Here is a 19,964-nt window from a genome sequence, read left to right on the forward strand (position 1 = left end):
GGAAAAGGGGGGGGGAGGGTTAAAGGAAGACAAAAAAGTGAGTAAGGATTTTATGACAGGTCTATTTTGAATAGGCTGATCCATCTAAGGTCAGATATTAAGAAAACCAGGTTGCAAATAGGTAAGAGTGGATCCCATTATAAATTTTGATATAGGGTATATTTGATGTAGGGTGATTTTGTTATAATGAATGACTGCTCAATGTTATAACAATGATCATAACAATGGTAGCAATTAGTATCCTGGTTATAATTAGTAACACTGTAAAGAAAAGCATTATGAAAATTCATTATAATTGTTATCTTTCTTTTAAGAGAACAAGAAACTCCTAAGAAAGGATTTTGAGGCTAGTCTGATGGGGGCTATAAATAAGGAGTGAGTAAATAGAATTCAAACTCCTGAGGCTATCAATATAACATTAAAGAACCTGAGAAATGATCAAATCTTATCCCTTCATTTTTCAGAGGAAGAACTGAAGCATAAAGAAATTTGAGAGCAGAGTTGAGTCTCCTTAAAGTTTGTGCAATGCATCTTTAAAGTTAAGCAATGGAAAAGAAAGAACTTGATTCCAAACTGTTTAAGGGAAATCACTTGCACCCATACAAAAACATCATGGTGTACTGAAAAATCCAGACCTGGGTTTGAATATGGGTTCACTAATTTACTATTTCTGTGACCTTGAACAAGTCTCTTAAATTTAAGAGAAACTACTAGCAAGGGTGACAAAAGATTGACAGTGGCAATTCTAATACCCCAAGTAAAAAGGGAAGAGGTAAAATTTTGCAGTGCTCTGCATAAATTTTTTTGTTTGTGTTTCTTTTATATCCAAATGACTAATTGCTTTCCATACTCAAAGAACAGACTGGTCTCCCTCCTAGACAGAAGGCAAAAGAGTTCTAGAAATATGCCACTCCGCTCTCCAGGTTATCAGTAGAACAAAGTGTTCCTTTTAAAAATTATAAAAACAAAAGGGCTTTGATGTGAAAACAAAGAATAAAAGGGATCTGGAAATACAGAAGGAAATATTGACCTGTGTCAGGAAGCTAGAGAGTAAAAGAAGGCCACGCAGAGGATAAAGGGGAAAAGAAGGAACGGTTTGAGTATTGAGAATTAAGCAACAGAAATGAGACTCTTCCTAAAGAGGAGGGAGCTGCTTATTCTCCAAGGTCTATATTCATAAGTGCTCTGAAGGTATACATATCATACAGTAAGGAGCAGAGGAATGAAGCGATCAATAGTATGGTTTGATTACTCCTTGTCCAGAGACTTCAGGGCAGTTATTTGCTGACTTGAGCAATCACAACGAAGAGGCTGTTATGTGTGTATATGTACCAAATCTCATAACTGTATGGATGTGTATATATAGTTCAAGACAGAGAACCTCCAAAGACTTGGCAAATGATATGACTCCTAACTAATTCTGGTGATTTTCTATGGGCATGAATAATACTTGTCCAAAATATCAAGGAAATAGTATTCAATATGACAGCATCTTGGTCAAGAAGTCAAAGAACTAGGGCATGAGTATTTCATTTTTTTATCCCTGCTTTCAGTCAAAGGAAAGGACTTCAGAAGATAGTCATATTTGGAAAACTGACAAGAGTTAGATTTCTGGACCAGAGCTTACAATAGTGAACTCCAAGACAGGGATGGAGCATACCTAATAAGGGCTATTAAGTCTATATTTGCATTCAGCTTTATAAATCTAATTGTAGCCAGAGCACAACACATGCACCCCCTCCTCTTCCTTCTCTCTAAATTGACTCAGTCATCCCCAACCTACAATCACATCAACAGGTCTGGGGGCTTTCCCTGGGGTGAGAGGGGAGGAGCAACCACTAAACATGAAACATTTACTAAACCACAAAACAAATGCAAGAAAAAGAATAGCATTTATGTAAGGGAAGGCAAAAATCGTAAGAATTAAAACACCACAATCTATAATCTAGACTGTAGATATTCATGTCCTTGATCCCTTTTAGGAACAGTCTGCAGCATCTATTACCATCTGGGAAAACCAGTTCTCTATTAGTTGTTCCCTTTCCAATTCTCTTAGCTCTCCTGCTGGTATTTGGGGGAAGATCAGGAAAGGCTTCATGTAGAAAGTTCATCTTGAAGGAAAAGAGGGATTCTGTAAATTGGAGGCACGGGGATGGCCTGCTGGGCAAGGTTGCTTCCCTGATACTCTTGGGCTACTAAAGCAATATCAAACTCTTTTATCACATAGTCACCCTTGGCAGGGCACTGAGAAAACATTAGATTCTTTTCATAAAAACTGACTGGCAGAGCTCATAGCAAAGCCTTTCTTTCCCTTGTTACTTCTCCCTCCCAAGCCATAAAAAACAGTAAAGGGTAAAGTAAAAACAGAGGGGTTTCCTCTGTTAAGTATAGATAGCATTAAAGAGTCAGCTTTTAATCCAGAAGGACTGTTCTTTCCTCCCAACAGCTTCCAAAAACAATACAAAAAAACATTCTCCTCCAACCAAATAATCCCTTCCATGATCTATAAAACCTTCCCATTGATTGCATATAATTATTGGAAACTCCTGAATACTGTCTTATGTAAACAGCCTTCCATGTCTTCTATCCTCATTTTCTCAGATTCTCATCTTCGCCTACTTTCTATCTTCAGCTGGTCACAACTGTAAGTATCCTCCAGGCTCTGACTTAGTCCCTCTATTCTCTCTCACCTGATGACACCATCAGCTCCTGTAGGTTCCATTTGATCTGTGTGTAAATGATCCCCTTTATCCAGTCCTACGTTCAAACTAGATATCACGTAGGCATTTCAAACTCAAAACATGTCGAAAACAGAACTCATCTTTTTTTCCCCAAGCCCTATCCTCTTCTGAACTTCTCTATTATTTATTGTCAAGGCACAACAATGCTTTTAGTCAACCAGGTTCAAAACTTCAGGATCATCCTATATGCCACCCTTACCACCCATACACAGCTAGTTATCAAATCTTGAAATTTCTTTCTCCATATCTCTCTCAAGCCCCTCCTCTTCACTGATATAACTACCCCATTAGTTCAGGTCCTCCCTTACCCATTAGCTAGATTATTGCTTCCTATGTGAATTCCCTGATTCAAGTCTCCAGGCCTTTCTCCTCACTTCTAACAGTGATTTTCCTTAATTGTATATATGGCTGTGTCCCTCTTCTATTCAATATTTTCAAAGGGCTCCCTATTCCTTCTTGAACAAAATATAAAATCCATAGTTTAATTTTTAAAGTCTCCCTCAACTGGGATCCAAACTATCTTTCCAGCTCTTTTGTATGTGATTCCTCCTCTAAGCATTCTATAAACAAGCCATATATGCAAACCAGCAAATCCAGCCATTTCTCTCCATGTCCCTGCATTAACTATCTCCAGTGCCTGAAATGCATATATCCCTCACCTCCACCTTACAGAATTCCTTTTTTCCTTCAAGCATTACCTTCTACATAAAGTCTTTCCTGATCTATCCTAAAAGATGTCCTCGCTCTCAAAATACCTTGTAGTTAAATATTTTATATTTATATATATTTGTTCTTCTTGCATTTATTCTGTATATGCTTTTTCTTGTTGTCTCTATTAAGATATTAGCTCCTGAAAGAGAATTACTTTATTCATTGCATTTAAATCCTTAATGTCTAACACAGTACCTAGCATGTAGCTAGTGGTCAATAAATATTTGTTAATTGATTGGCATCTATACATAAATGTGCAGAGTATCACTCAATCAATAACATTTATTTAACAATTTCCATCTGTCAGACATTCTGCTAGTAATGCAAAGAAAAAAGGTCAGAGGAAAAGGTAATTGCCTAAGTGAAACTAAGTCTTGAAAGAAGATAACAGACTTAGCCCTCATGCTAGAAGAAGCAGAAGTAAAGAACTTCATTCAGTCTGATATGGAGGAGCAAAGGATCTAGTCTTTAGAACCTATTAGGAAAAGGTATTATTCAGATGAGGGTGTGAAAATTATTTTACCTATTTAGCAGCTCCAATGGGCTCTACAAGAAAACCTAAGCCCTCAAAAAGTCTCTGTGGAATTAAAGAGAAGAATCCCTAGCGTGCTGGTATGTTACTTGTCTTCAGTTCAGTTTCTTACTATGAAAATACAAAACACAGGGCAACATTAAGTACATTGTGGGGAAATGGGCCTCAGTAGAAAAGGAGTAAAATTATGGTGATTGCTTATGAGTACAGACCACCTACTCAAAGAGGACATGAAAATAACCCAAAGTGCTTAAGCCAGGTACTTTAAAGCCAGTAAAATCTATTATGTTGAAGGAGAAAAGATAAAATACAGTTGTGTAGGAACTTGGCTTGAACCAAGGCAAAGTGATGAAGTCCTGATACATATAGTAGTGACAAGACAAAGAACAAATTAGAAAAATGATTAAATTTGCTTATTAACAAGACAGAGTCTGTCCAGAATCAGAGTCTATTCCTATCAGGGCTTCATGGCCAGGGTATGGTTCCTTGTAGGTGCTCAGCCTCAGGGACCATTGGGACTGGTTGGTTTGAGCTGGTTCAATGGTTTTAACTGTAAAAGATTGATAGCAGCAGAGTTTACCTGAGTAAACACAGAAGGACTATTGTTATGCCAAGCTCACAGCACATCTTGATTGGGGGGCATATGCTTAGCTGGAGATCTGGACCTGGAGAACATGACAACTGAAGAAAATGAGAGACACTGGCAAAGGGTCGTCTATGAGCTATGGTAGGTTCTTTTTCATCTACTTCATTTTGGGAGGGATGAAATAAAAGGTGTATCTAAAAGAAAAAGAAAACCTAAAAAATTCATTTGTTACCTCAAATCTCTATATAGAATCTAGAGGACATACAGTGTGGTAGTCTGAGATTACCCAAAGCAAACTTTGAATAAGTACATTACAAATGAAAGATAGAATAAAATTTTGATAGGGCTTCCAAGATTAAACCTGGTCTATATAAACCCAGAGCCAGGAGGTCCTAGGTCATGGTTATACTATTCTTTAATCAATTAATCCACTAGCACTTACTAAGTACTCACCATGTGTTGGAACCTTGCTCAGCAAAAACTGTCTCTGCCCTCAAAGAGCTTACTTAATGGCAAAGAATCTTGCCAAAGAATCTTCAAGATACACAATGAGGAGGTGGAAAGTAGCCTTAAAAGGTTATTAGTAGAAGCTGAGGGAACCAAGAAATGCCTGTTGCAGAAGGTGGTGTTTGAGATGAGTCTTAAGGACAAGATTTTTTTTTAAAAAGTGTTTCCTGGTTATTATTCCAGAAAGAGTATTTAGAAATTTTTAGCGTTCTAATCCAAAGAGTCAGTGTCAGCTAAGGAAAAAAAAAAAAGGTCTCCAATAAAGTTTCCCAGGTAACTGTGCTTGACTTTATACCATTATCATTTTTATCAATGACTTGGATTAAAGCATAGAAGTCATGCTTGTCAAATTTGCAGATGACACAAAACTAATTCTTTGGATGACAGTCAGAATTCAAAAAGGTCTGAGCAGAAAGGAACCTCCAGTCAAATATAATAAGGTGAAATTGAACAGAGATTAATGTCAAGTCTTACACTTTGGTTCAAAAAAGTCAATTTCACAAATACAAGATGGAGGGGGTGTCATTGGCTAAACATCAATTTCTCTGAAAAGGATCTTGGGACTTTGGCAGACTGAAGCTAAATATGAGTTCACAGTGATGTGGCAGGCAAAAAAAAAGTTAAGGCAATTTTATGCTAAATTAAGAAAATAATAGAACTTTATTTAAGGCATTAATAACAAAGCAAAATAGCACAAACCCAAGCACAGATGCCTGATGCATGGCAGTGCAGACATACTTTGAAGTTGACATCAAACCATTTGTGACTATTCTTGGGTTCTGACCATTATGCCAATTCCAAATCCATCTTACTGTACTTTTATCTAGCCCACGCTTCTCCCTGTTTTCCAAACACACACACACACACACAATATGTGAAGCAGTTATCAAACCCTTTGTTAAAAGCTTAGTAAACAATATCTACAGAATTCCTCTAATCTACCAATTAAGAAACATCATCAAACAATCAATTTTTTAAAAGACTATTCCAAGTCGCCAGGCACATAATAGGAAAGAGAGCAATCCCACATCCATAAAACTACAGCCAAATGTATGTAGAAGCATTTATATCCTTGCAAGAATATAGCATACACAGGGCAAATGATCTAAAGCAGAAATCTCTGCATGAAGTAGGAGGTTCTCTGTAGTTTAAAATCCAAACATTTAGGTTAGGAATTAAGATCTCTATGGTTCTCTCTTTTACTAGATCCATAATTATGGGCTTCAACTCTCTAAGCCTCAAATTTTGCATCTATAAAATGGGGATACCTATCCTGATGGCCATTTTTCATGGGAATCAAGTGCTTTGAAAACTATAAAATGTCAAAGAAATAGAAGACAATGTTATTATCTCTCCTCAAGTTTCTCATAGCAAGGAACCTGACTCTCTTTTGTCCCTTATATAGGTTTCCTTGAATCATCTATTAGACTGTGTCTTGCACAAAGAGAAGTTACTTTAATACATTTTTAAACACCTCTGGAGTCCCTGAGCTACAAAGTCTATGTCTTTTTCCCAGATATCTAGGATTCCCAGAGGTTAAGGATCCCTCACAAATGTAGAAAGAAAGAAATTCTTTTCTTTGAGAAAAGGAAGGGGAAGCGCTGATAAATGAGAATGCTATCTTGTAGTCAGTGGGAGAGCTTGCTCCCATTCAAGGTCCTAAGAGCATTTAAAGGGCTTTCAAATGCATAACTCTCTATTTAATCTTGACAAAAAACTCTGGATTGGAAGGCTTTGGAAAACTATGCCAGTTTCACAGATGAGGAAACAGGTTCAAAACCAGCTGGTGTCAAGGCAGGGACAAGAAACCTAGGCTCCAGACTTTCTCAAATTCTAATCCCATCACCCTAAACTGATTCCTATTAACTGGGACCACTCTGGGTTGGCCAGGAGAGGTGGAGCGATGTGGGGCGGGGCTGAGAGGGATGAAGCTGGGACCAAGGCCCGGGTCCCAGTCCGGGGCAGAAACTGGTCCTCCCTCGGATTGGAGGGTGGAGGGAGGCCTGACTGCAGACAGACATACAGGTTCCCAGGAAGGGAAAGAGGAGGCACCCTGGAACCCAGGAAAGGAGTGGAGGAAGGTCCTAGTTAGAGGCGGTGTTCCTGCAGCCCTGACCATGGGTGTAAGGCTGTGAGATGGACAATGGGACGGCTGCTGACCGTGAAGGCACTGCTGCCGGGGTTGCTCCCCGTGCTTCTGCTGCTGTGGCCACCACCGCAGGCGGGAGCGCGCTGTCCCGAGTTCTGCAGTTGCAGCCCAGATGGCGCCCTGCGCTGCCCGGACGCTGGTCCGGGCTTCACCAGGCTGTGAGTAACTTCAGCGGGCAGCCCGAGGGAGGGGAGAAAAAGGGAAAAGGAAGAAAGGGGAGATGAAGCGTGCCTCATGCTGGGAATGCCAGCACTGCCCTGGTCCTCTGGTCCCCATCTGCTTCCCAGAGGCACTGTGAACTAACGGAGAGAACAAATGGAGTTCGGGGGACCCGGCTCTGCCACTTGCTCCCTTGGTGGCCTTTGGGCAAGACAGTTACTGAGCCTCCCTAGCCTCAATTTCCTACTGTGTAAAATGTGTAAAATGAAGACAAGATTACGATTAGATGACCTTCTAGTTCTAATCCCTGTTTCACTCTGTACCACAACTTTCTCCACTTTGGGGGAGCCCAAGCCCAAAGCTAGGGCGCTTCCCAATCTAAGAGTTCTGAAACCTCCCCAATTCATCCCATCCGTGCTGGAATATCAATCAGTGACGAGTGGCTGTAAGCACAAACTGGGCTGCCCAGGACACCAGGTTCAACCCATCCTCCTATCTGGAAAGGACATATTGGCAGGGGGAGAGGGTAAAGGGTAAGGAGTGATGGGTAGACTGAGGAGGATATATATGGATGGAAAAACCTGGAGAAGGAGGGCCACATTTACCACCTACTTTCTCCAAGGCCAGACCTTGGCATAATGTTTGTCTTTCTCAGCTCCCTCCTGCTTCAATTCAAGTTCCCCTTAATGCACCCTTTCCCAGTGGGGCTTCTGTCTTCAGCTTTTTAGTGGTTTCCTTTCCCTCTTCCTATTTGAGACTCCTCTCTGAAAATGATTTTTATGTCATTTATTCACCTTCTTAGTGTGGATCTAAGTCACTCCCAAACTACAAAGTTTTCCCAGAGATATTTTATAGCTTAACCTAAACTCTCAGCATGGAAAGAAATTCTTTTTTTCTTATTGAGAGGATTTTGTGTTACAGGAGTGGAAGCACAATTGTATTAAATGCAACACTAGTTCTCTGCCCCCATCCTGTGTTTATGTGTGTTTTAAGTTTAATTTTTAAAGTAACATCCACCTCAGAGAGTATATGGGAGAAATATTCTACCCAGTCATTCTCCTCCAATTCATATATAACCATATATAAATTTAATCTAAAGCTTGATGGGGCCTCAGAACAAGTCAGCTTGTTCAAGAAAAACTAAAAAAAAAAAAAGTCTTCTTCCATATATCTAATATATGGTCATCCACCTTTGCTCAAAGAACCCACCCCACTCCATAGGCAAAACATACCACTTTGAGTTAACTCTAATTGTCTCAAAAAAAAATTTTTTTTCCTAAACTCCATCCTATATCTGCCAGTTTGCAATTCTCTATCTTTGCTAGTATTTGTGCCCTCAAGGGCCAAACAGAACAAGTCTAATCCCTCTTTCAGGTGACAACCCTTCAAATTCTTGAGGACAGCTAACATTTCTTCCTCTTAAGATTTCTACAGGCTTAACATCTCTTGTTCTTCCAACTGGTTCTCACAGGACATTAACACAAGGCCCTTCAACCTCTTAGTTGCCCACTCTGGACAATTTCCCATTTATCAATCAATTTGATTGATACAAGCATTTATAAAGTGACTACTGTGTATGTACCAGAACTGTGTTAGGCACTGATAACTTAAAGTCTTACAAAACGAAATGAGTCACTAGCCTTGAGGAATATTCAATGGGAGGAAATAAAATGCACATTTATAAGCAATAGGGCCTAGATCTGTGATTTAACCAGTATAGAGAACTCTCCAGGAAGGAAACTTCCTTGACCTATGTTCCTTCTCAAAAGTGTCATCCTAGAGATTCTTGCCTAGAGCACTTGAAATGACTTGCCCAAGGACATACAACTACTCAGTGTCAGAGATGAGACAAGAACCAAAGTCTTCCTGCTAGTCAGGCCATTTTTCTAGCTAGTGCACTACACTGTCATGTATGCACATAGGAATATAGACAAGGTAATCTAGAGGAGGAAGGGAGTAGCACGAAAAGCAGGGGGAAGTAAGAAAATACTTCACAGAGGATGTGAAACATTTGAGCTAAGCTTTATCACTGTCCTTTGAATCTCTGTTTAGTAGCTGGTATTGCTACTAGGTATTACTAGCTACTTCTAGTCTTACTTACTATAAGAGCGAACAGCTCCCTCTATTCTTTTAAGTCTCCTTTTACTCACATATAAAATGAAGTTAATAACATTTGACCTTGTTAATTAAAGCTGTTTCTAATCTTTGAAAAGATATGAGCATAGATATCTAGATACATCTAAGGAATTTGTGAGAATTTGAGGGACCCTAAGAATGCCATTGAGAAAGCTGAATCCACTGGACAGTAGAAGCAGGAGTGCCACATTCGGAACAGGGATGGAAGAGCATATAGAGTCTGTAAAAGATCTGGTGGGTAGAGGACCTGCCCCTGGCTCTGCCCTTGGGAAGGGCTTCTTGCTTGTTCCCATTCAGTCAGTCCCCTGTTCCATCCTCCTCCTTCCATGCTCCCAGTGGGTCATTCTTTCCCATTCTGTTTACTAGTTTGGAAATTCTGCTTTTTAATATCCCGTGGACTCAGTATTCCCTGTGGCATCTCTGGGACCTCAGAATTTTTCATAATGACAAAATGTACTCTTAAGTCTACATACAACATGAATATATAAACTACTTTTATTGTTATCCAAATGAACAAAAAAGCAGCACAATTCAGGTCTCCTAATTCCCAAACCAAGGCTCATTACACCAATTACATTATCTAGGCAGAACAATTATTGAGTTGAAGGATACTGAAGGGAAGGGAAGGGGGGAACTTCCCTGAGAAGGTATATGTAGTAGAGAAAATATAGTGAAATAACTCTATATCAATAAAATTTTTAAGTGTCTTAATCATTTTAGGATTTAGCAAAAAGAATCAAGGGTCCTCAAAAGTAAATAATGATGGATGCCAGAAAGGTATTCAGATCAGAGTTGCTCATCATCACTGAGATAAGCTTACTGCTTGCAAATTTTTTAAATGGCAGCTTTCAAGTTTTTGCCCCCCTTTTCATATTTTACTTAAATTCCAGGTATCTGAAATACAAAAATAGAGTTCAAAGATCCCTCCAGTGTGATACCAAGAAATGGCCTCCCACATTCTAGCTCATTTTAATTGGGGGGGGGGGTGAACTTGTAGTTCATAAGAGGCTTGATTTTAAATTTCTCCTTCTTTTCTCATTAGTTCCAGGCAACTAGAGGGAAAGAAAAAAACTCACCTTACCCATAGTTATATAAAGATCTTTGTCTCTATGACAACAGAAAGGTTGATCTACTTGATATGGAAACAGCTTCTAAAAATCTGTTAGTAGGCAAATGCTAATAATAATTATAGCACTTTATTCTTTGCATGTTGTGCCTGCTGAAAGGAGATTAAACTCTTGACTTTATTGGAAGACAATATAATGAATTTTTAGAAGGGTAAAAGGTTCCTCATATGCACTGTTCCACAGTAATGGAATGAATGATGTCAGCTTCCTGACATCATTCCTGAATTTTTTCCTCTTCTTTTACTTTCAATTCAATTATATTAACAGAGCACTTTCTTTGTACCTAGTCTTTTGCTGGGTACCATGGATGAAACGGGTGGAGCATATTATGGCCACTATGAATTAAAAAAAGGTAACATATTTTAGTTGGGGGGACTTGAAAAACAATTAAAGAACTGTTAAATAGAATATGTGATGTATTTGGGAATCATCTTAAGCCAGGAAGATTTTACTTCCATTTTGGTCTCTGAAATATATTGGCTATATGATATTGAGCAAATCATTCAACCTTCAGTTTCCCCCAGAAGATTTTCTATGACCAAAAGTTTCAAAACAGTTGCTAATCTGGCAGCTAGTTGGCGCAATGGATAAACTTATGGTTTTGGAAACAGAAATATCTAAGTTCAAGTTCAGCCTGAGACATTTACTCTCTGTGTGACCTTGGTCTAGTCACTTAATGTCTGTTTGTCTTAGTTTCCTCAATTATAAGGAATAATAATGATAGCACCTACCTCCTGGGGTGTTGTGAGGATCAAATGAGATTTTTGTAAGGTACTTAGTACAGTGCCTGGCACATAGTAAGTACTATATAAATGCTAGATGTTGTTATTCATCTGAATCAATGGAGGTAGTATTCTCTCCTGAAATCTCTTTCACCAGTGAAAACCTAAATCTTGACCCAAAAAAGGTAGTATAGAACCAAGGTGGATGGTGCTAACAATAAAAAACAAATGCATCTGGAGAAAGGAAAGATCATCTTGGGGTAGAGTAATCACAAAAGACTTCAAGGTAGGTAGTCAATCTGAAAAGATGGACATGATTTTGATAGACTGGAAGATGGAAGAGAGCACATGTGTGACTCCAGGCAAGCCATTAAATTGTTGGCTCCACCAAGTAACTTCCTAGGAAGTTAAGAAGTAATTGTTGTCTATATCTGTGAACTAAGTTTTTTTATGCTGAGAGATCCCACAGATGCAAACACAGGATAAAAAAACTATAAAAGTGCGCCAGAATTTCCTTCTTCTTTATCTCCTACATAAAATCAATCCTATTCTAGCTCTTGAATCTGTTCTCCTCTTTTAACCCATAATGCCACCACTGTACTCTAAGGCTTCATTATATTTAGCATATCACAAAAATCTTCTCCCTAACCACTCTCCCTACTTTCTGTGTCTTACTCCTCTAATAAGATCCTATTTTCTGTTGCCATATTAAGCTTTCCATAACACAACTCTGATTATTTCATCCTCTTGATCAAAAACTTTTTTTAATACCCATTATTTTTTTCCAGATAAACTCCATACTTTTTACCTTGGCATTCAAAGCCCTAGAGGTTTGGCACCAGTCAATTTTCTGGCCTCCTCTATCTCCCACCACTCTGTTTTACATTTCCTAGTTTTACTCCTGGCAAACTGACAAGACTATCTATCAAATAACCCTGGGGTGAGGAAGAGACAGAGGGAAGGAAAAAAACACACTGTGCCACTTTTTGCCTAAGAAAAGCAAAACACAGGTCAAGCTGTCCATATACATAGTTAGACTTTTTCGTGAGATTTCTCATGAGTCTATTTCATATGGAACTTAATAATCCTTTCGGTAGAGGAAATCAAAAATAGGGTCAATTCTAAGAAGATAAAACTTAATAGGGATAAATATAGTCTTAAACAGGTTCAAAAACAACTTCATAAGCACAAGAGGGGAGAAGAACAGCAAGAAAACATTGTGAAAAGAATCAGAAGGTTGTAGTGACTTCTAAGTTGAATAGGAATCACAGTGTTAGTGGAAATTTTAGATTGCATTAAGATTAATAAAAGCATGAGAAAAAGCATGGCAGATGAATAGAAAGCTGGTCTGGGAGTCAGGGAAACCTAAGTTTAAGGACTATTTCTACTAGTTTTGTGACTATATCACAACTCAATCTTAATAGCCACAAACTACTCCCAGGTCCTATGTTACAGAGGAGTTCCCAGATACAGAGGACTTAAGCTATCTATAATAATGGAGGGAGTTTCTACCATGGGAATTTCCCATCTGTCATAGATCCAGATGAATAACATTACCCATTTTTCTCCGACCTCCCCCACCAAAAAAGAAAAGGAAAAACAGAGAAAGAGACTTAGTGCTCTAATGAAGAGATATGATAGCTCTGCTATACTCCATTCTAGTCAGACCAATGTCTGATTACATTCAGTGTGGGTCACCACATTTTTGGAAGGTCAGTAATTAAACTAGTGTCCAGAGCCTGGTGACAAATATAATAAGATCATGGTCTCTACTGGTCCCAAAAAGGAAGACCAAGACCAGTAGGTAAAAATTGTTAAAGGGCAAAGCTTTGATGGAAGAAAAAATTTCCTAAAACTTACAGCTGTCCAAAAGGGGGCACCTCAGATTATAGGAGGAATCTCTCCCACCATCTCTCTGTCTGTCTATTTGTCTCTGTCTCTATCTCTATCTGTCTCTCTCTCTCTCTCTCTCTCTCTCTCTCTCTCTCTCTCTCTCTCTCTCTCTCTCTCTCACACACACACACACACACACACACACACACACACACACACACACACACACACATGTCCAGGATGCTATAGAAGGCATGTCCAGATATAGGTGGTACATGATGGGCTCTGAAGTCTCCCTTCCTTCTTTAAGATTCTATACTGTGGGCCATTATCAGAACATTTTAAAGCCCCAAAAAGACATCCTAAAAATCTCACAAAAATGCAATAACCACAAAAATGTCACTCAAATGCTTCTCAGCTTTAGACACTCTATCTACCCAGAGAAATGGCAATAATGCTGTGCAAAGAGTCAGGTCAGAAGATGGAGGCTGTAGGGCCACCTCTGATACTTTTGTGGCTGTGTCACCTTGAAGCAAGTTACTAAACCATTCAGGACTTCAGATCCCCTTGTAAAGTGAGGCTTCAACTATAAAATTAAAGCATCTGACTATGTATCATCTCTACAGTTCTTCCTGGACTAACATTCTAGTAGTCCCGTGGCCACTCTTTTCTTTCTGATTATTTTTTCCTGAATTGCAAAGTGGAAAAGCCAGATTGTTTTAAGTCCTTGCTCCTACCCCCACTTTATCTCTTTAGATTCCATCCCTTCCTTGAAAAGAGACAAATGGTAACCTTCAAAAAACTAATCTACCAGGGTGACTGACTGTACAAGGATTTTTGTTCCATTGTGTTTCATTCATATCTCAAAATTAAGATTTCTTCTACAAAGATTCAACAACAAACCAACACAGCCACCTAGACAGCTGCAGAGTCAGTTGACTTTTAGACCTAGAAAGATTAACTGTATTGAGGCACAGCATTATTGTTTTGAGTGGGCCTTGGCCATATGTGACTCATATTTAATAACTACTTTGAAAACAATAAATGACATTTTTATAGCACTTAAGGGTTTATCGAGTCCTTTCCTCACCACAGGTCTGTGAGGTGGGTGCAACTATTGTTATGTACATTTGACAGAGGAGGAAACAGTTTCAGAGAGTTTCAGTGACTTGCCCAATATCATTATAGAGCCAGCAACACCCAGCATTAACTCTATATTCAGTTGTGCCATGCTATTTCTCTAAGGAATATGTGCCAAAGGCCATATGAATGGGACAAATAATAATAATAACTGTTGGCAATTGTATTGGAAAGGATTTACAAAATGTTTTACATACAAAGTGCTATACAGATTCAGAGAAAGGGGAGATTATCAGTGGGATAAGAGCAGAAGAATAGGGTTCTGAACTGAGCCTTCAAAGATAAAGTCATACAGTGATATCTTAATAATATAATTTTTAAAGCCTTACTTTATATCTTGGTATTAATTATAAACCAGAAGAGTGGCTAGGCAATCAGGATTAAATGATGTGCCCAGGATCACACAACCAGGAAGTATCTGAGGTCACATTTGAACTCAGATTCTCCTGACTTTAAGCATTATGCTCTATCTACTACGCTGCCTAGCTCCCCTGATAATACACAATAGATCAGACTAGTGTTGGTCTTGGCCATGAAAATTTTCCAGGACTATAAGCTCCCTGAGGGTGAGGGCCTGTTATATTCTTTTTTATAGCTTCATCAGTTCCCACCCCAGTGTCATGAATGCTATAGATACTCAGCTCTATTTTCTGGATGAATTAAAATACAAAGTAGGGCATAGTAAGATGGAGCAAGACATTAGTAAGATTTTTTAAAGTATTTTTTAAAGTATATATATATATATATATATATATATGGGGGGGGGGTCAAATGGCCCCTTCTCTAATGAGAGAAAGGAAGAGAGGGAGGGAATTAACTGGGTACTTTAATGTAACAAATAAATGTTTTTAAATACCTTTAAGTCAAATGTATATTATATATGAATTATTGAATTACACTCCTTGCAAAGTTCAGAAGCAAATCATCTTCTACCTCCACTGTCCATTTTTTTTCACCAGCCTTTGATATATTAGATAACACTGACCCAGAAAACATAGCGATAATCTGGTAACAAATTTAACTTTTTTAAAAAGGTAATTATCTTTAAGAACTGGATGAATGATGGTAATTTCTCTCCAAATTCATCTTCAAACTCATTAATAACTTGTGAAGCACTAAGTTGGAGCTAACTTTCAAAATACAACTCTCCAAAAGTTTTAAGTGTCTGGAAACAGAGGCATGTAATGAAGGAGCGTCCTGAAGCATATCTGCAGTGTCACTGACATGACAACATAATGATATTCTCTGCTCCTGAAAAATACTTTTGAGAAATCATTACAGTTGATGCAGATGTTCCCCAGGGAGAATTCAACATATAGGTCTATTTACCAGAGTTATTCTTGTCATGTCATATTATTACTGGAAGAGCTCTGGTTTGCAGAAGCCTGGGCTTGGAATGGTTGTTTTGTTTCTTTAAAAATTAGACTTTAAATGGCTCTTTTTGAATGTGCTTGGATGTATTTACCATTTTCCTCTCAGGCTTTTTTTTAATTTAGTTGTTGCATAAATGACTTGGAAAAGCTATTATGCAAGAGATCTTGATAGAATGTCTTTGTTCACATTATAGTGTGAAAATTATCTATACTTTCTTAGGTATGCTAGAAAAACTGTCATGGTTGACAGTCAACCCAATCAACTAAATACAAAAGGGTTTTGATTGGCTGAGTTCTTTTTAAACAGGGAGCTTACATGAGCCCCTGCTGCCTGATTGGCTCCCCAGAGGTGAAGAATCAGCTTTGCTGACTCTCCCATTCTCTCCCTTTTAAAAGTGCCAAGGGAGGTCTTTAAGGAGTTGTTCTTTGGTAAATATGAGGAGGTGGAGGGCAGAAAGGGAGGAGGCAAAGTATGATTAGCCCTGTTGAGGCTACAGTTGAGGAAACACTTGGGTCTCAGAGAGGTCCAGGGAGTTGCTCAAGATTACACAGGCAGAGCTAACACAGAAACCAGCATTCTTTCCCACTTGCTCCAAGGTGACTCCCAGCTACTTTCAGGAAAAGCTAAGGGTGGAAAGTTTTCTTTTCTTGACTTCATGTTTCTTCTGTTTCACAGGGATTAGTGAGAGGTTGTTACTTAGCTACCCAGGAAATTTTCAGGAAGGAAGAGGAGAAAGGAGGTCTTCTTCCAACTTTTGACAGCTTTACTAATGACTAAGAGTTTGTGCCTGTCACAGAGAATAGAGTTAATGGTTAATTATGTGGCCACAACAGCTGTTAGTAGTGCTGTGCCTTCTGTACCGATACAGGGAGCTTGCCCAGTGGGGAAATTCATCCCCAGGCGATTGCACTCCTGAAGTAACCTGGTGAAGGTTACCCTTTCTTAAGGGAAGGGGAAAATAGTGGAGAGGAAGGAAGTCAGTGGATATAGGTAGGTTGGACAACCTCAGGGTAAGTGTCCCACCCCTACTACAATTCAACAAGTTTTCATTTAAGCACCTTCTCTCTATGCCAGCCCCACAGACTGAGTGTTAAGGAGGGAAGAAGGTGGGGGGGAAAATAAAGCCAGTCATTAATTCAATTCAATTTAACAAGCATTTAGTAAGCACCGACTATGTGCTGATAGCTGTATTAAATGCTAAAGATACAAAGGCAAACCACAGTCCTTGCCCTCTAGGAAATTCTATTGATAGGAAACAAGAAATACAAATTATATACAAAGTAATTTCCCCGAGGCAGGGCACAAGTTTAATAAAAAGCAGAAAGGTTTTAATATAACCTTTCTTTCTAAAGGTCCAAGAATACTAATACACACATTTTGCCAGCTGAGAGATTGGAAGTGTCTCTTCTCTTATGCCATTGGCTCAAACCCGCATTCCAAAGTGCTCTCATCAATGTTAAACACCAGGATTGGTGCCAGTTTCATTTTAACCTACTAGTTTCAATTATCTTTTACAAAGGGATATTCACTGCAAATATATAGGAAGAACAGAAATCCCCTCCCCGCCCCTACACCTAGGGGCACATTTACCCTCGTATTACGTCTAGCCATGGGTATAGTGGGTTCAAACTCAAAGTAGTTGCTATAAGACATTAGTCCCACCATGTTCACTTTTAAATGCTATATGACCAATGGATAAATAACTATTGCTCCCTCTGGGCTGCCTTCAATCTATGCTAGATCAAATAAGTCACTTTAAATATTATCCCTCACTGTCTCAGATAGCCACAAAATCTGGCATAGACTCTGGATCTCTAGTGCCTCACTATTCTGATCTTTCAAAGTTCTCAAGGTCATAGACATCCCCAATATCCTTTCACTTAAAATCAGGAAAGAGAAAATGCAAAGAACAGTGACCCAGATTCACGGGCCATATTTTGGCCTCAGGAAAACCCAAAGCCTCTACCCATTTAGAGGTGTAATTATTTCTATGTTTCAGTAGCTCTGTCTGTCTGTCTCTCTCCTCCCCTCCTGTTCTCTGGCTTTGTCTCTTTCTCTGTCTTTGCCTCTGTCTCTCTGTCTTTGCCTCTGTCTCTCTCACTCTGTCTGTCTGTCTGTCTGTCTGTCTCTCTATCTATCTATCTATCTATCTCTGTCTCTCTGTCTCTGTCTCTCTGTCTGTCTCTGTCTCTGTCTCTGTCTCTGTCTCTCTCTCTCTCTCTCTTCCAATTCACTGTCTAGGTTAGCACCTTTAGGAATGCATCTCAGTCCAGTGAGATGACTCAAATCAGTTATAGAATGTCTGCACATGCTTCAAATGGGAGAGTAGTATCTTGTTACAGGCTATAATGCCTTTCTGGGAGGAGATGCTCCAGTAGGTTAGCCAGGTGGGTTGATCACATTGCCAGTGCTCTGCAGATCAAGCTGCTATTGGTCAGTCCCCTGATACATTAGTAATAGGATAGAGGTTCTAGAAAAAATAATAGAAATATTGAAAAAAATGAGATACCAATACCAGAAGGAAGGGATTGCAATAGAGGGGTAGAAGGGATCAGAGATTGTAGTCATAGAAAGGACCTTTAAAGTAGACTGCCCCTAACTCAGAATCACAAGATTCTGTACTGAGTAATAAGTAAGTATAAGAAGGTCATGCCCTTCACTGTGGCAAGGGAAATGTTGATTAGAGTATCAATCCCTGAGAAAAGGGTATAAGAAGGAGGGGGATGGATAGGAGGCAGTCAGATGGCATAGCAAAGTGCCATCTACTTCCCAGAGTCATGAGGATAAAATAAGATGATATTTATAGCACTATATAAATTATCATTTCTAATATTATAACATTATTAAGTTACCAATCAACAAATATTTGTTAACAAGTAACAGTGCTATGGTTGGGGGACATTAAGCAGTCATTGTAGGTACTTAACAAATGCTTGTTGTTTAATTGATTGATTAATCCATGCCTCATGAATTTTACAATTTAGCTAGGGAAATAGAACATAAATATGTGAAATGTTAAATAATTACACAAGTGATAAATAATAGGTCAATACAGAAATGGGAGAAATGTTCCCAGACAATACATGATTAATCACCCAATGGATATGCTTAAGGAATGAATTTATTGGCACCAGATTCTCTAACCTATCATTATAATTCCTCATTCCCCAAATTTATAAATAACTACAAGATTCAGAAAGTGCTTTCTCTCACAATAATCTATGATGTATATACATGTCTTATTGTCCCCATTTCACAGAGAAAGAAACTTTCCTAAAATTAAAGTCAAGGGCTCTGATATAAAAAATACATCATGAACAAAGAGGATGAGTTCAGAAAAAAATAGAAAAACTTATATGAACTGATGCAAAATGAAGTGAGCAGAACCAGGAGAACTATATATAGTAACAGAAATATTATATGATGATCAGCTATAAAGGTTTCAAGACAACCCCAAGGGACTCATAATGAAAAAAAAACTATCCACAAAGAAGAAACTGTTGGAATATGATTGCAAATCAAAGTATTTCATTTTTTACTTTATTTCCATTATTAATTTTTATATGTGTCATATGTTTTCTTTCACAGCATGAGGAATATGGAAAAACGTATTGCATGACAGCACTAGTAATTATTTACCACCTTGGGAAGCCAAGAGGGGAGAGAGGGAAGGAGAGAATCTGAGTTGCAAAATGTCAGATAACAAGGTAATGAAAAAAAAAAGTAAATTAAAAAAATAAGAGAGAGAAATTCAAAACATGGATACTTACATTGTAAAATGTTAAGAGGAGAGATCACTATGGACCAGAGTAAGCTGATGAAGCTTTTTGAAGGAGGAAAAATATGAATTGAATTTTGAAAAACAGCACATGGATAAGGAAGCAAAGCATATCAGGCATTGAGAGAAGTCAATGAAAAGCCTGCAAAAAAAAATGGTGCCAGTCAGGATTTGAAATATTGTATTCAAGGCAGACAGGTGGCATAGTGTGGATAGAGCATTGGTCTTGGAATCAGGAAAAGTCATCTTAATGGGTTTAAATCCAACCTCAAATTCTTACTATTATGTGACCCTAGACAAGTCACTTAATTCTGTTTGCCTTAGTTTCTTCTTCTGTAAAATGAGTCAAAGAAGAAAAAACCAAACCTCTGCAATATCTTAACCAAGAAAACCCTAAACAGTTCACTGAGAGTTGGACACAACTGAACAACAAAAACAATAATTCAAGGAACACTCAATTCTTTCATCT

At 38.5% G+C, this 19,964-nt stretch overlaps 1 protein-coding gene across 3 annotated transcripts in view; it reads left to right on the top strand.

The window, feature by feature from the left end:
* The first annotated feature begins 6,827 nt into the window (after positions 1–6,827).
* Positions 6,828–19,964, top strand: part of LHCGR (luteinizing hormone/choriogonadotropin receptor) — a 77,841-nt gene continuing 64,704 nt past the window's right edge. The window contains exon 1 of one of the 3 annotated variants that reach the window (XM_007476843.3): positions 6,828–7,384. In XM_007476843.3, coding sequence (XP_007476905.1) covers positions 7,221–7,384 — 164 coding nt within the window. In that variant the 5' untranslated portion in view covers positions 6,828–7,220. The remainder of the gene's footprint in view (positions 7,385–19,964) is intronic. The other 2 variants (XM_007476844.3, XM_001382136.4) reach the window with 2 other exon arrangements.

This window comes from Monodelphis domestica, chromosome 1, assembly GCF_027887165.1.
Source record: "Monodelphis domestica isolate mMonDom1 chromosome 1, mMonDom1.pri, whole genome shotgun sequence".
Classification (NCBI taxonomy): Eukaryota; Metazoa; Chordata; class Mammalia; order Didelphimorphia; family Didelphidae; genus Monodelphis; species Monodelphis domestica.